Raw genomic sequence first — 13,456 nt, 5'->3', positions numbered from 1 at the left:
GGAAGGCTGAGAAACAGAACAATGCCCCGGCCTGGTCTGCGGTCTGTCAGGGCCAGGGCCACGGCACAACCCCTAGAGTGCAGCCCTTCAGGTGCAGCCCACAGCCCTGCGGAAGGGGCCAGGCTCCCAGCAATGAGACCAAGTCAGTAGGGGACAGGAGATTGGGGAGACTCTGCCCTGGCTATGCTGCCCACCCACTATTTTGCTCCCAGGATGTGGCCTCAGGGGCAGGCAGGAGCGACTCCAGGCCTGGCAGGTTCTGCACCCGCCTGTCCGGACTGGGGGCCTCTGGGTCTCTCTCCAGACCCCTTGCCCACCACCTCCCTGGGGCCTGGCTCCATGCCCCTCCCTGCATGCTCAGGCCCTTCCTCTCTTCTGGTCCATTTGAACACACTCAGGTCCTGTGCACCCCGGAGAGAGCACCCACGCTGTGTCCTGGGGCTGCCACCTCAGGCTGCTCCCCTCACTCACAATCCCTGCCCTCGATCCTCCAGGCTCTGCCCACGACTCCAGTGAAGCTCCTTCCCCCTCCTGGAGCCCAGAGCCAGGGGTCAGAGAGGTCCCTGGGGTGGCCCCGTGAGAATCGCTCTCAGTCCTCAACCTCTCCAGCCTACAGTGACCTGAGGGGCCACAGGGAGAGAATCCTTCTCTGCCTGTGAGGATGTCTGTGCGTGGTGTGGCCTGGATGGGAACTCAGGCTCCAGCCTGGCTGCTGAGCCTCAGCAGCCGGGCGGTGGGGCCACTGGCGTGTGGGTTACAGGGCACCCTGGCCTGCACTGAGGACGTACCTGGGGGTGGAAGAGCAGTGGGGACGGCCGCAGGTACTTCTCCTTCAGGGCTCCCACGGGGTCCGTGACCTTCCGCTTTTCTACCCTGCTGGACAACAGCACAGAGGGTTACGTACCCCATCGAGCCACCCGCCCCACAGAGCTGCCCACCCCACCTGTCCATATGCCTGGCCAGTCACAAGGCCATGGTGTGGGCCTCGCTGGGGCTGTCCCAACTTTGACCAGACTCCTCTGTGGGCCTTGGGGATGTCGGGGGTCCAGCCCACCTGCACCCCTAGACGGACCCTCCCTGTTACCACTTGCCCCTGAACACTCTTCCTCGGTGGTTCCCAGACACCTCCCATACCTCCAAGTTCCCCTTGAGGGCCTTCAAAGATCCCTGGTTGCCAGCACCCCTGCATGTCATGGGTACTAAGCCCCCGCTGCCAGCACCCCTGCGTGTCATGGGTACTAAGCCCCCGCTGCCAGCACCCCTGCGTGTCATGGGTACTAAGCCCCCGCTGCCAGCACCCCTGCGTGTCATGGGTACTAAGCCCCCGCTGCCAGCACCCCTGCGTGTCATGGGTACTAAGCCCCCGCTGCCAGCACCCCTGCGTGTCATGGGTACTAAGCCCCCGCTGCCAGCACCCCTGCGTGTCATGGGTACTAAGCCCCCGCTGCCAGCACCCCTGCGTGTCATGGGTACTAAGCCCCCGCTGCCAGCACCCCTGCGTGTCATGGGTACTAAGCCCCCGCTGCCAGCACCCCTGCGTGTCATGGGTACTAAGCCCCCGCTGCCAGCACCCCTGCGTGTCATGGGTACTAAGCCCCCGCTGCCAGCCCCTGCGTGTCATGGGTACTAAGCCCCCGCTGCCAGCACCCCTGCGTGTCATGGGTACTAAGCCCCCGCTGCCAGCACCCCTGCGTGTCATGGGTACTAAGCCCCCGCTGCCAGCACCCCTGCGTGTCATGGGTACTAAGCCCCCGCTGCCAGCACCCCTGCGTGTCATGGGTACTAAGCCCCCGCTGCCAGCACCCCTGCGTGTCATGGGTACTAAGCCCCCGCTGCCAGCCCCTGCGTGTCATGGGTACTAAGCCCCCGCTGCCAGCACCCCTGCGTGTCATGGGTACTAAGCCCCCGCTGCCAGCACCCCTGCGTGTCATGGGTACTAAGCCCCCGCTGCCAGCACCCCTGCGTGTCATGGGTACTAAGCCCCCGCTGCCAGCACCCCTGTGTGTCATGGGTACTAAGCCCCCGCTGCCAGCACCCCTGCGTGTCATGGGTACTAAGCCCCCGCTGCCAGCACTCCTGCGTGTCATGGGTACTAAGCCCCCGCTGCCAGCACTCCTGCGTGTCATGGGTACTAAGCCCCCGCTGTCAGCACCCTTGCATGTTCTGGGTACTAAGCCTCTGCTGCCAGCACCCCTGCATGTCCTGGGTACTAAGTGCACGTGGCTGGAGTCTTCTCTGAAGGCCCTGTGCACCCCAGCCTCCCTCCCGCTAATTGGTTGGTCAGCCCTGCATGAATGGGGACCACTCTGACGGGGGTCCCTGGACCTGCTCACAGCAGAGCGTGGCTCACACTGGAGGCTCAAGGCCTCCTCCCCTCCTTCCGTGACTCAGCCCTTGGCACACATGGGGGTGCTGCCCGTGTGTGCTGATGAACGTGAGTGACCAGCAGGTTTCTGTCCTTGGGAGGTCACCAGGGGCTTCCTGTGGCACCCGGACAGGGGCCTGTCTAAACACCCTCCAGGGCTGCTGGAGATTACAGCTCCAGAACCTTCCCCAGATGCCAGTGACAAGCCTGCTCATTGAATCACAATACAAATCTCCTGTGGTAAACAGAGGCGGCGGGCAGAGCCATCCGCTGGCCCTCCTTTGGCCTGGTGGCTCTTGAAGGTGGCCTGCTCGTCTGTCTGCCTGGGTCTGAGGGTTATATTTGGGAAACTCTTTCCCGTCACTGAGAACACTTTGGTAAATCTGCCGCCCCACTCTGAGACCCAGCACGCCCAGCATGTCTAGGACTGGCCGCTTTTGCTTTATTCGGATGGGACTTGCTAAGGGTTGCCTGCCTGTCTCCTTACATGGTGAAGCGGAGAGCACAGAGAGAGGTGCTGGTGGGGTGAGGACCCTCTCCCCAAGCCTGGCCCTACTCTCCCAACCCACCTGCATTCTAGGGAGGGGCAAACCTGCCCAGAAATTAGGGAGTGGTATTAAACTCGCCTCTCCCCAAGAGGGGCATCAGAGACATGGGGCACTGGTGTCTAGAAAACTAGAAAACCCTCCAATGCTTGCTTCCTCCCTGCCTCCTTCTCCCCTCCAAGGACCCTTGGCTGCTTCTCTGATTCCCCTGGGCCGCCAGAAAGACGTCGCCTCCCCACTCCCCCTGCTTCTGTGGCTCCAGGGGCAGGAGCGCACGAGGAGGGGCAGGAAGCACTCAGCCCAGGCCCCTCTGACTTCTGCAGGTGGGGGCTGGGGAGATCTGGCCCAGAGACGACAGCTGGAGAGAGGGGTGGGGAAGAGTGGGGGTTGGGGCGGGGTGGGGGTTACTGGGGATAGGAGGGGTCAAGGCCAGCAGTGTGATGTCTGAGTGGTCATCAGTGCAAGAAAACTGCACGTGTCTGGGAGCACCCATTCTGGCCTCCCAAACACGGCCTGGGCCAGGCACCTAGCTCAGGAACAGACGAGCCGGGCATCCTCCTGAGGGGTGCAGACACCCCCCAAGAACAGGGGCTCTTCCTGAAGTCAGCAAAGGCCAGGGGACCACCTTGGAGGAGCTTGAAAGAGACACCACCATGCACTGAGCCCGCCCAGCACTGCCGTGGCCCCGCCCCAGGGAGAACCAGTGAGGCTGGGGTGCTGAATACCTGTAGATGGGGTCCATGAAGAAGGGCGAGGGCTTGGCGTAGTGGAGCGGGGGCTGCTGGGGCAGCCGCGCCGGGCACACCTGGGGCAGCCCCTCGCCGACACCCAGCTTGCGTTCTCCGTAGACGTGGTTCTTCCGGGGCTCCCGCCCGCCACCATTCTGGCTGGCGCGGGCCCGGCTGCCGATGCTCAGGTCCAGCGGCTGCTCCTCGCTGGATGCGGGTGCTGAGGGGCCCTTGGGCATGGGAAGGACGGGCTTCACGTCTTTGGGCTTGGTGGTGAGATCGAAGGGGCACTCGGCACTGGGGCCGCCCACCTTGAGGGCGTCCCGGGGTGACTTTGGCTCGGCCTTGACCAGCAAGTTGTGGGCGAGGGCTCGGTCCGTGAAGGGGTAGAGGGAGTGGGGAAAGTTGGGCAGGAACTGGAAGGGGAACGCCGAGTGGTAGGGGAGTGAGCCCAGCTTCTTCTCCTGCATCCCCATGAAGCCGGGGCCAAAGTACTTCTCGGCAATGGATGCGATGGCCTTGATGGAGTCCCCGGCGGCGCCCGTTGCCGTCAGCAGCTGCTCGTCAGGTGGCGGGAAGAACGAGTGCTGGGAATAGAAGACAGGCACCTCGGCCACGCTGTTCGGGGCTCCCGGGGGCGCCAGGCCGCCCCCAAACTCGGGCTGGCCCTCGGCCGACTTGCCCTTGCCCTTGTCCTTGTCGGGGTCGCTGTCCACGTCGCTATCCAGGTCCGAGCCCGTCCCCGTGGTTGTGTCCAGGTCGGTCCCCGTGGTGGTGTTGACATCCTCAAAGTCACTGCCGTCTGACATGTCACTGCTCCTGGTCTTCAGCTTCTCCACACAGGAATCCTCCAGACGGCTCTCGAACTTCTCCTCCGGCCCTGCAGCTGCCGTCGTGCCCTGGCTGCTGTTGCTGACGGCGGAGACCAGAGGCAGGGCTGGGTTCCCCAGGGGGCTGGGGAGCTTGGCGTCCTGGGTGTGGTTCAGGGGGCTCTTGAGCAGTGGCGTGGGAGGTAGCAGAGGCGGCCGGGGGTACAACGACGGAGGGAAGATGCCCGGGAAGCCGGGGGTGAGTGCAGGGAATGCGGGAGGTGCTGTGGAGAAGGGCAGGCTCCCCGGGTGTGGCCTGGAGGGGAAGTACTCGTTGAAGCCCAGGCCGGCATGATTGAGGCTGGGGGAGGGTTTTGTTTTGTCCATCATGGGACTAGGGGTCAAGGGCAGGCCTGGGGCAAAGATGCCGCCCGGCGTGTAATGGTTCTTGCCCTCACAGAAGCGCCGGTGCTTGTTGAGGGAGGAGGTAGTGCTGAACATCTGGCCGCAGTCCTTGCACTTGATCTGCGTGCGGCAGTCGGCGTGCATCCGCTTGTGCCGGCACAGGTTGGAGAACTGCGTGTAGGACTTGTGGCAAACCTCACCTAAAACATCAGCAGGAGCCAAGACAAACCCGCATGAAATGACCGGGAAACGCTGCTGAAAATGCCGCATGAAATTGCTGGGAAACCCAGCCGCTGGAGGGGCGGGGCTGGGGCTGGAAGCAGTCTGGGTGTACGGGCACGGGCGGATATGTGTGTACTGTGCGTGCATGTGTGTGCATACACACAAATATACAGGAAGGTGCATGTGTGTCTGTATGCGTGTCCGTGTGTGTGGGGGCAGGTGTGTGTGTATTCTGCAAGCGTGTGTCTGAGTGTGCATACATGTGCACACATGAGCATGTGGAAACATATGTGAGTGTGCATGTGCCCACCCCAAGGCTGGCCTCCAGTGACCAGCACAGATCCTGGGGTCAGTTGGTACAGATCCTGCTGTGCCTCTACCTTCTTTGCTGGAGAATGGGCTTGCCACTGCTGTTCCCACCCTCCTACCCCATGGTGTTGCTAATTTGGGAGCCAAGATTTTCAGAAGTCCCTGGGGAAGGTGAGCCTGCTCCCCAGGGTGGGGCACGGGCAAAGCGAAGGCATGTGATAGTGTCGCCACCCCATCAGTGGATTCAGGGCAAGCTGGCTCAGGGACTGCCCTGCTTTCGTCTTCACTTCTGCAGCTGTTCTAGGAGGGGTGGGGGCAGGATGCTGACCATGCAGACTGGGCCTTCTGCTCTCTAGAAGTTCACAGTGTTCCTGGTGTCCACCGGCCTCCCCCTCCGCCCCAGTTGCTGCTGCCTGCACCCCAGAGACGGTAGCCTCTGGGGTGACACACACAGTTCCTGAGGTTCTCAGGAGGCCCCAACTCGGGGAGCTCGGACTTTGGGGCTCCTGGCAGTACTCGGCCACCCTTCGGAGATGGCTCGAGGTGGACATGGATAGGAGGTCACCCCGGGCAGGAGCCCCATGCAGAGGGACTATTCCCTGCTTGAGAAAAGTGAAAATCCTGCTACTGGGTACCTCCTCAGACTGGGATGGAAGCTGCCGTGCCCAGCTCTGGCTGGCGAGTGCCAGCATCTTCTCTCAACAGGAGAGGGCAGTGCTGGCCCGGCCAGACTCCAGGACCCAGTGGCCTGGGGGTTCCGACCGTTTTCCTAAAGGCCTGTGAACGGGGGTCAGCAAATTGCCAGCTTGTCTTTTGCCTCTTGTTTTTCTAAGAAGAAAGGGAGGAACACACACACATCTGCACACACACACACACACAAGCACACACCACATTCATACACATGCACACACACACCACACACACACACACATCACACACCACATTCATACACATGCACACACACACCACACACGCACACACACATCACACACACAAGCACACACCACATTCATACACATGCACACACACACCACACATGCACACACACACATCACACACACAAGCACACACCACATTCATACAAATGCACACACACCACACACGCACACACAGCACAGACACACGCACACCCCTCCACACACACCCATGCACACACACAACCACAACCCCACACGCACACACACCACACACACCCCCACATCACACACACAACCACACACCACACACATGCACACATACACCACACACACACGCACATACACACACATCACACACACAACCACACACCACACACAGCATACATACACCACACACGCCACACACGCATGCACACGCACACACATGTGCACACACACACCACACACACCACACACACGCACATACACACACACCACACCCATACCCACACACACAACCACACACCACACACATGCACACATACACCCCACACACACCCACACCAAACACACGTGCACATACACACACACCACACACACACTTGCACACATACACCACACACACACCCACACCAAACACACGTGCACATACACACACACCACACACACACTTGCACACATACACCACACACACACCACACCACACACAACCACACACAACACACATGCACACCCACCACACACACGCACTCACATGCGCACATGCACACACCACACACACACACACCCTGGCGAGTATCTCTCTCTCTCTGTAGGACGATTTGCTTTCTAAACACAGCACAGTGGAAACAATGATTTCAGCAAGCTTCTTGCTCACCAGAAATGGTCGGCGGCCTGATTTCCTTCAATTCCAGCTGGGAGCTTTTTCCCTGAGATTATCATGTTCTTTCATCACTACATCTATTTATATTAACCGCTCTACCCTCCTGCTCATCCAGCCTGGTGGGGCGTTTGCAAGGCTGAGGGGAGAAGAACTTGGTCTCGTTTTATCAAATCTGCCCTCTCTGGAGGGCTGCTGATGGACAGGTGACCCTCCACAGAGAGGGTCTATAAATACCCCTCGGTCACCTACCTGGCCCTTGGGGAGACACTCAGTCCTGCTGGCCAAACAAGCACACCCTAGCTGTACCCCGGCCTTTGCCAGGCCCTAGTGGTGCCTGGTCAGTGGCTACTGCCATCCTGACTTGGAGAGACTGGCTTTGAGCAGCCTCTGGCCCAGGGCAGCTCCAAGGAGGGGCCTCCCAGGCCAGCGGCTGTGCCTGGGCTCAGGAACCTTTGGTTCCCACCCATCCGCTCACTGAGGGAGGGCCCTGAAGTGGGGAGATCTGCAGAGGGACTGGGGAAGAGGAGAGGACTGGAGAGACGGGGCTCCGTGCAGGGGCAGGTCCTGAACCCTGGGGATGGCCTCAGCTGGCTCAGAGCTGGCAGAGGGAGGCAGTGACCTGAAAGGGTGGAGGACGGCCTGGGCAGCCAGTGAACCGGAGCTGGGGCCAGCGCCTGCAGAGGGAGCCCCCCAGGGTCCTGCCAAGATGGGAAGGGTCCAGGCTGGTGCTTGCTCTGGACAGCAGTTTCTTCTCCTTGCAGGGTATCTGTGTGAATGCACACTCACACTCAATCCTGCACAACTCACACACACCAACACGTGCACCAGCTCACACAACCACACTCACGCTCTCACACACGTCGACACGTGCACCAGCTCACGCGACCACACTCACACACTCTCACATGTGCTGACATGCACACACATGCACTAGCTCATGTGCCCACACTCACACGCTCTCACACACGCCGACACATGCACCAGCTCACGCACCTACATTCACACTCACATGCACTGACACGCACCAGCTCACGTGACCACACTCACTCTCACATGCGCCGACACGCACACACTTGCACCAGCTCACGTGCCCACACTCACACAATCTCACACATGCTGACACACACACCAGCTCATGCGCCCACACTCACACACACACACACTTATTAGAGCAAAGGCCCTTTCTGAAAAGTGCCCAGTGGGAGCCTGTCCACCTCATTCCCGGATATACTTCCTCTCTCTCCCGTTCTCCTCTCCTCTCTCCCTACCCCCTTTCTCTTATACCCAGGCACACACACACTTGCGTGGACACACCCCAGCGCACAGGTGAGTTCCTTGGTGGGAAAGACATCACCAGGAATGACCCCCCCTCCATCTGTGTGGCCAGTGAGGTGGGGACTTAGGGCTTCCATCTGCCTGTGCCATGGGTGTGTCACCCAGCGGGTGGACAGTCTGGCCGTGAGTGCCTGCACGACTGTGACCTCTCCTGCAAGCAACTGACCGTTCCTGGAAAGGGCCAGACTACTTGGACTCCCTTGCCTGTTTGCAAATCCTCCTCTCCAAGCCCGAAGACCCCCTTCCACAGGTGCGCCAAAGGACGCTGTGCCATGGCCTGGGGGATACTGGGGCTGTGTTACGTGTATTTGATCTAATTTCTAAGGGAATGAGGTCTTTGTAAACCCGATCTGCCCATCTCCGGGGTTTCCCTTTAAGCTTTATCCCCTTAGCCAAAAGCCAAGGCACAAAGGTGAGCCAGGAGTGTGGACAAGAGGTGCAAGAGCCACTGAGGCCAGGCAGGGCCAGCCGAGCTTCCCTGTCCTCACTCCCTCCACGAGGGATGGGGAGCAGCTTGCAGCGTGGTGGGAACTGTAGGCTCCAGCTGCCCAGGGTGCTGCAGCTCCTGGAATACACATCATTAATGTGATGCAACGGGACTTTAGAATGTTCATCTGCACGCCCAGAGGGGCAAGGATGTTTAAATCTAGGTCCAATGTTTGTGCTTCTGAGCTTGCTATAGAACTCCACACTGTCATCTGAGGCACTGACTGGTGCTGCTCTCGCAGTGGGAGTCACTTGACCTGCATCTGGGAGCAGTCACCCCCCACCCCGGCCCCTGACTCCTTCCCAGCTTGCCTGGTGCTGGCTTCTCCCAGAAGGAAGGGGTACTGCGCATCGGGGCACCAGAGCCGGGCACACTGCGCGCAGGCTCCTCCTGGGAGATCGGTGGTCAGCAAAGGGAAAACGGTACTTGTGGAACGGCCAGCAGGGAGAGCTCCGTCTCCCTTTGGCTCCTCAGTTGGTGGGGGCATGTGGCCCAGGTTGGGCTGGGGGCTGAGTCACCCCTAGCAGGACGGCTGGACGCTGGGGCTTGGGAGGTGGGTAGGATGGGCACAGCCCAGGTGCTGACAGGGCCTGGCTGGCTGGTAGGCATCAGTTCTTGTGCAAGTGGTCAGTGCCTGAGTGGTCCTACATCGGCAGGAACACCTGAGAGCAGGTTCCCAAGCTCCCAGCACCCCTCCTCTCCGTGCTGATGCAACAGAGCCTAAAAGGTTCAAATCACCCAGCCAGGGGCCAGGAGCCAGGCCCCCAGAGCTAAAATTTGGGCTCCACAGCCTGGCCTTGAGCACACAGTCACTTAATATCTTGTGGCCTCACTTTCCTCCTATGACAGCTGGAGACAGAAGGGCCCCCCTCTCAGGCTTTTGTGAGGATGCCACGTAAGAATGCTTGGGAAGCGATGACCTGACACAATGTGTGTGTGAACGGATGACTCAGCACAAGGCCCAGCAGACAGGACGCTTCAGAGGCCTCTGACTTCACTGAGAATTAGGGTCAAAGTCCCTGCACTGGCCTGCAAGGGTCCTGGGACCTGGTCCCGGTGACATCTTACCTCTCTCTTATTTATTTTTATTTCTTTACAGAGTCTTGCTCTGTTGCCCAGGCTGGATTGCAGTAGTGTGATCTTGGCTTACTGCAGCCTTGAATTCCTGGGCTCAAGACATCCTCCCGCACTTAGCCCCCTGAGTAGCTGGGGCCACAGGCACACACTCACATGGTTGGCTAATTAAACTTTTTTTTTTTTTCGGTAGACATGGGGTCTTACTACGTTGCTTAGGCTGGTCTCAAACTCCTGGCCTCAGGTGATCTTCCTGCCTGGGCCGCCCAAAGTGCTGGGATTACAGGCATGAGCCACCCCCTGGCCTTTTCTTCTCACTCCCCTCACTCACTCCTCAAACAAACCCTGGCCTCGGGGCCTCTATGCTCACAGCTCCCTCCTGAGCCTCCTCCCCAGGTGCCCAGGGCTCACTCTCCTTGCATCTCTGCTGGAACGCCTGTGATCGAACAGGCAGGCACAGCTCCCATGCCAGGCTGCCAGCCCGGCCGCCTGGGAGGCTGTAACCCTGCACCGCTGCACCCAGAGCTGTGCCTGCCGCCTTGCTTATCTGGCTTGCCTGTCTTCTCCCGTTGGTGTGCAAGGAGCCCCATGAAGACAGCTGCTCTTTTATTTAGGGCTGGCCCCCGCACTGGAGCAGCCCTGGGCACACACAGGGCCCCCTAGAGACACCACCCTGACAATCCCAGGGGGCGTCTGCTGGGACTGCCACGTGCAGGGCAGCACAGAAACACACCCTTCTGCAGTTCGGCATGGGTGGGGAGTGAGTTCGGGGGTCGGGAGTAGCCACAGGGAGAGAGGGTCCGGCTCCTTCTGCAGGACCCTGGTCCCTCCCATCACCTGCTGCCCCCTCCAGGCCCTGTGAGGCGAAGCAAAGGGAGCCGTGGAGGAGGACGGGATGGGGAAGGGTAGCAGTGAGGGACAAACTCGGAGGGTGCCTGCCGGGGAACAGGCTGCACATGGCACAGATGTCAGAACCTGCCAAGAGTGCTTTCGGAACAAACTGGGGTCCCTCGGATTGGGGGAGACCTTGGGGGATGGCACACCTCGGCCCGACCCCCACAGCATCCGCGCACTCGGAGGGCGGGCGGGCGGGCGGCCAGGCTGGGCGACCACTTACATATGAAAGGTTTCACCGTGCTGTGGATATGCTTGTGCTGCTTGAGGCCGGAGGACGTGGCAAAGGTCTTCCCACAGTCGGGACAGGCGTGGGCCCGGGCGCCCACGTGCTGCGAGCGGATGTGCCGCTGAAGGTTGCTGGGGTCCGTGAACACCTGGGGAGATGGACGCCGTTGGCTTGGGCCCTGCCTGGAGACCCGCCTTGGCCTGGTTCTGGCTGCCCGACCAATCAGCCATGAGAGCAGGGCCCTGTCTGTCTCTCTTGCCACGTCGCGGTCTGCACCGAGCAGGGACAGGTCTCTGCTGTAGCCAGGACCCGCTGGATGGCCTTAAGTGAGCCATGGAGCCTCCCCGGCTGCTTTCCTCAAGAACAATTCCTGAACTGAGGCTGCGTGAGACAGGGCTGCAGAAAGCGTTTTCAGCTGTGGCGCTGCAACCCTGGCGGGCTGGGGGTGGAGGCTCAGCCCTGCAGCCTCTTCCTTCCACATTGGCGGGAGGACAGGAGCCGTGCCCGGGAGGGGCCTGGGTTCTGGTCTCGGCCCTGATCCTTCTGACCTGGGGGACGCAGTCTTCCCTGAGACTTCCTTTCCCTCCTAGTAACACAGAAGGGCCCGAGCCACCACAGGGGCCTCCTACCCACTCTGCCACATTCCATCTGCATTTGGACCAGGGGGTGTAGGGAGCATGGGAGTGGGCGCCTGTCTGCAGCCTCCCGCTGTGGCGGGGTTCAGATGCCGCTGCCCTGCATGTTACCTTCACGCAGTTTTCACATTCGAAGCGTTTGCCGCTGTCGTGGGACATCTGGTGGCGGATGAGGTTGGACTTCCAGTTGAAGGCCTTGGGGCACTGGTCGCATTTGTACTCACGCTCCTCCGTGTGGATGACCATGTGCTGCTCCAGGCTGTGCAGAGGATGGGGCTTACTGTGGGGCCCAAGTACCTACCCTCTGCCTGGGAGGGGACCCCAACCCCGCACAGCTTGTTCCCAGTGCCCCTTCAGAGCCCCCACCACACTGCCGGAGGACAGAGCACATGCTGGCGTCTCCCTGCCCACTTCCTCTCTGTGATGGCCGGGCTGTAAGGGGCAGAAGTGGCCTTCCCCTAGCAGATGAGGAAGCCAGCACCTGGATGGTTCTATCTCTCACCCAAGACCACCCCCAGGGCGGTTGGAGGCAGGGCTGGATCCCGGCCCACACTGCCTGGGTGCCTCAAGATGGTCTTGACCTTGAGGCTAAGCTTGGGCCTAAGAAAAAAGGGGTTCAACATTGGCATGAACCCAGGAGTGGGGCAAGTCCCCAAAATCCAAGGACGCCCCTCTGAGTGCTGGGCACACACCAAGGAGGCAGGCCGGGAGTCACTCGGGGGTCTCCAGGTGGCACAGAAGGGTGCAGAGCTCAGCTGCTCGGAGGGGCCGCTGCACTTGGATGAAGGAGTTGCTCTAATTCCCTGCTCTCGGGGGACCCCCGGCTTCCCCCATCCCAGGGATGACCGTTAATCTTCATGAGCAAAGCAGTGATATATCACGGCTCGTTAATTACAGGGCCCAGCCATCCGTTCAGATCAGAAACGCCTGGTTCCCGAGCATCAGGAGACTGTATCTTTTCCCCTGTTGTTAATTGTGATTTATGTGTTTATGTAAAGAAAACACGGACCCTCTTGAGCGGCGTTTACTGGGAAGGGCCGCAGTCGGGATTTGCCCAAACGCTTATTTTCTCAGTCATCTGTTCCGGGTGGAGGGTTTGCCGTCCCCAGGGAGCGGCGCGGGGATGGGCGGTAATCCCCAGCAATCACATAGCCGGTTAGTGGCCTGATGGGCTTTGCTCTGACTTTGCGAGGCTGTCCTGGAGGAAACCCTCAAAGGCAGGAGGAGGGGCCCATGCTGGAAAAGTCTCCATAGCTCCTTGCAGCACTGGACTGAACGTCCTGGTTTTACTCTCCAGAGAGACCAGGAATCTTGTCATTCCAGGGGGTCACAGGTCCCTAAGGCTGCCCAGGTCCCAGATCCTGGCTCCTCCCTGGTCTTAGGGCAGGGGAGGGCCAGTGTGGGCCCGCTCATGTCTCTGAAGCCCCTCCTGGGACAGGCGGCTGCCACCGGTGGGGAGCAGGGCTGGTGTCTTGGGGATACGGGTGACCCCTTCTCGCTCTTGCCTGCCATCTGAGAGGGAGTCGTTCCTGTGTCTGGAGGGTGGGGCCACCATGAATCCCTCAGTGGTGGGTGCTGCCACCCCCATCCCAGCCTAGGACCTTATTACAGAAGTAGCCTTGGGCTGAGCGGCTGCAGAT

The 13,456-nt window shown here is 60.5% G+C and overlaps 1 protein-coding gene across 1 annotated transcript in view; it reads right to left on the bottom strand.

Moving 5' to 3' along the window:
* The window catches only part of LOC117074583 (histone-lysine N-methyltransferase PRDM16), a gene marked incomplete at its 5' end in the record, with an annotated part of 55,523 nt that overhangs the window by 23,476 nt on the left and 18,591 nt on the right, over positions 1–13,456 (bottom strand). The window contains 4 exons of the mRNA XM_033196205.1: positions 789–873; positions 3,636–5,052; positions 11,176–11,329; positions 11,928–12,075. Of these exons, the coding sequence (XP_033052096.1) occupies positions 789–873; positions 3,636–5,052; positions 11,176–11,329; positions 11,928–12,075 (1,804 nt within the window). The remainder of the gene's footprint in view (positions 1–788; positions 874–3,635; positions 5,053–11,175; positions 11,330–11,927; positions 12,076–13,456) is intronic.

This window comes from Trachypithecus francoisi, unplaced genomic scaffold (assembly GCF_009764315.1).
Source record: "Trachypithecus francoisi isolate TF-2019V2 unplaced genomic scaffold, Tfra_2.0 Contig01621, whole genome shotgun sequence".
NCBI classification, from domain to species: domain Eukaryota; kingdom Metazoa; phylum Chordata; class Mammalia; order Primates; family Cercopithecidae; genus Trachypithecus; species Trachypithecus francoisi.
Note: the sequence above shows the minus strand (reverse complement) of the source record. Positions and strands in the feature narration are given on the sequence as shown.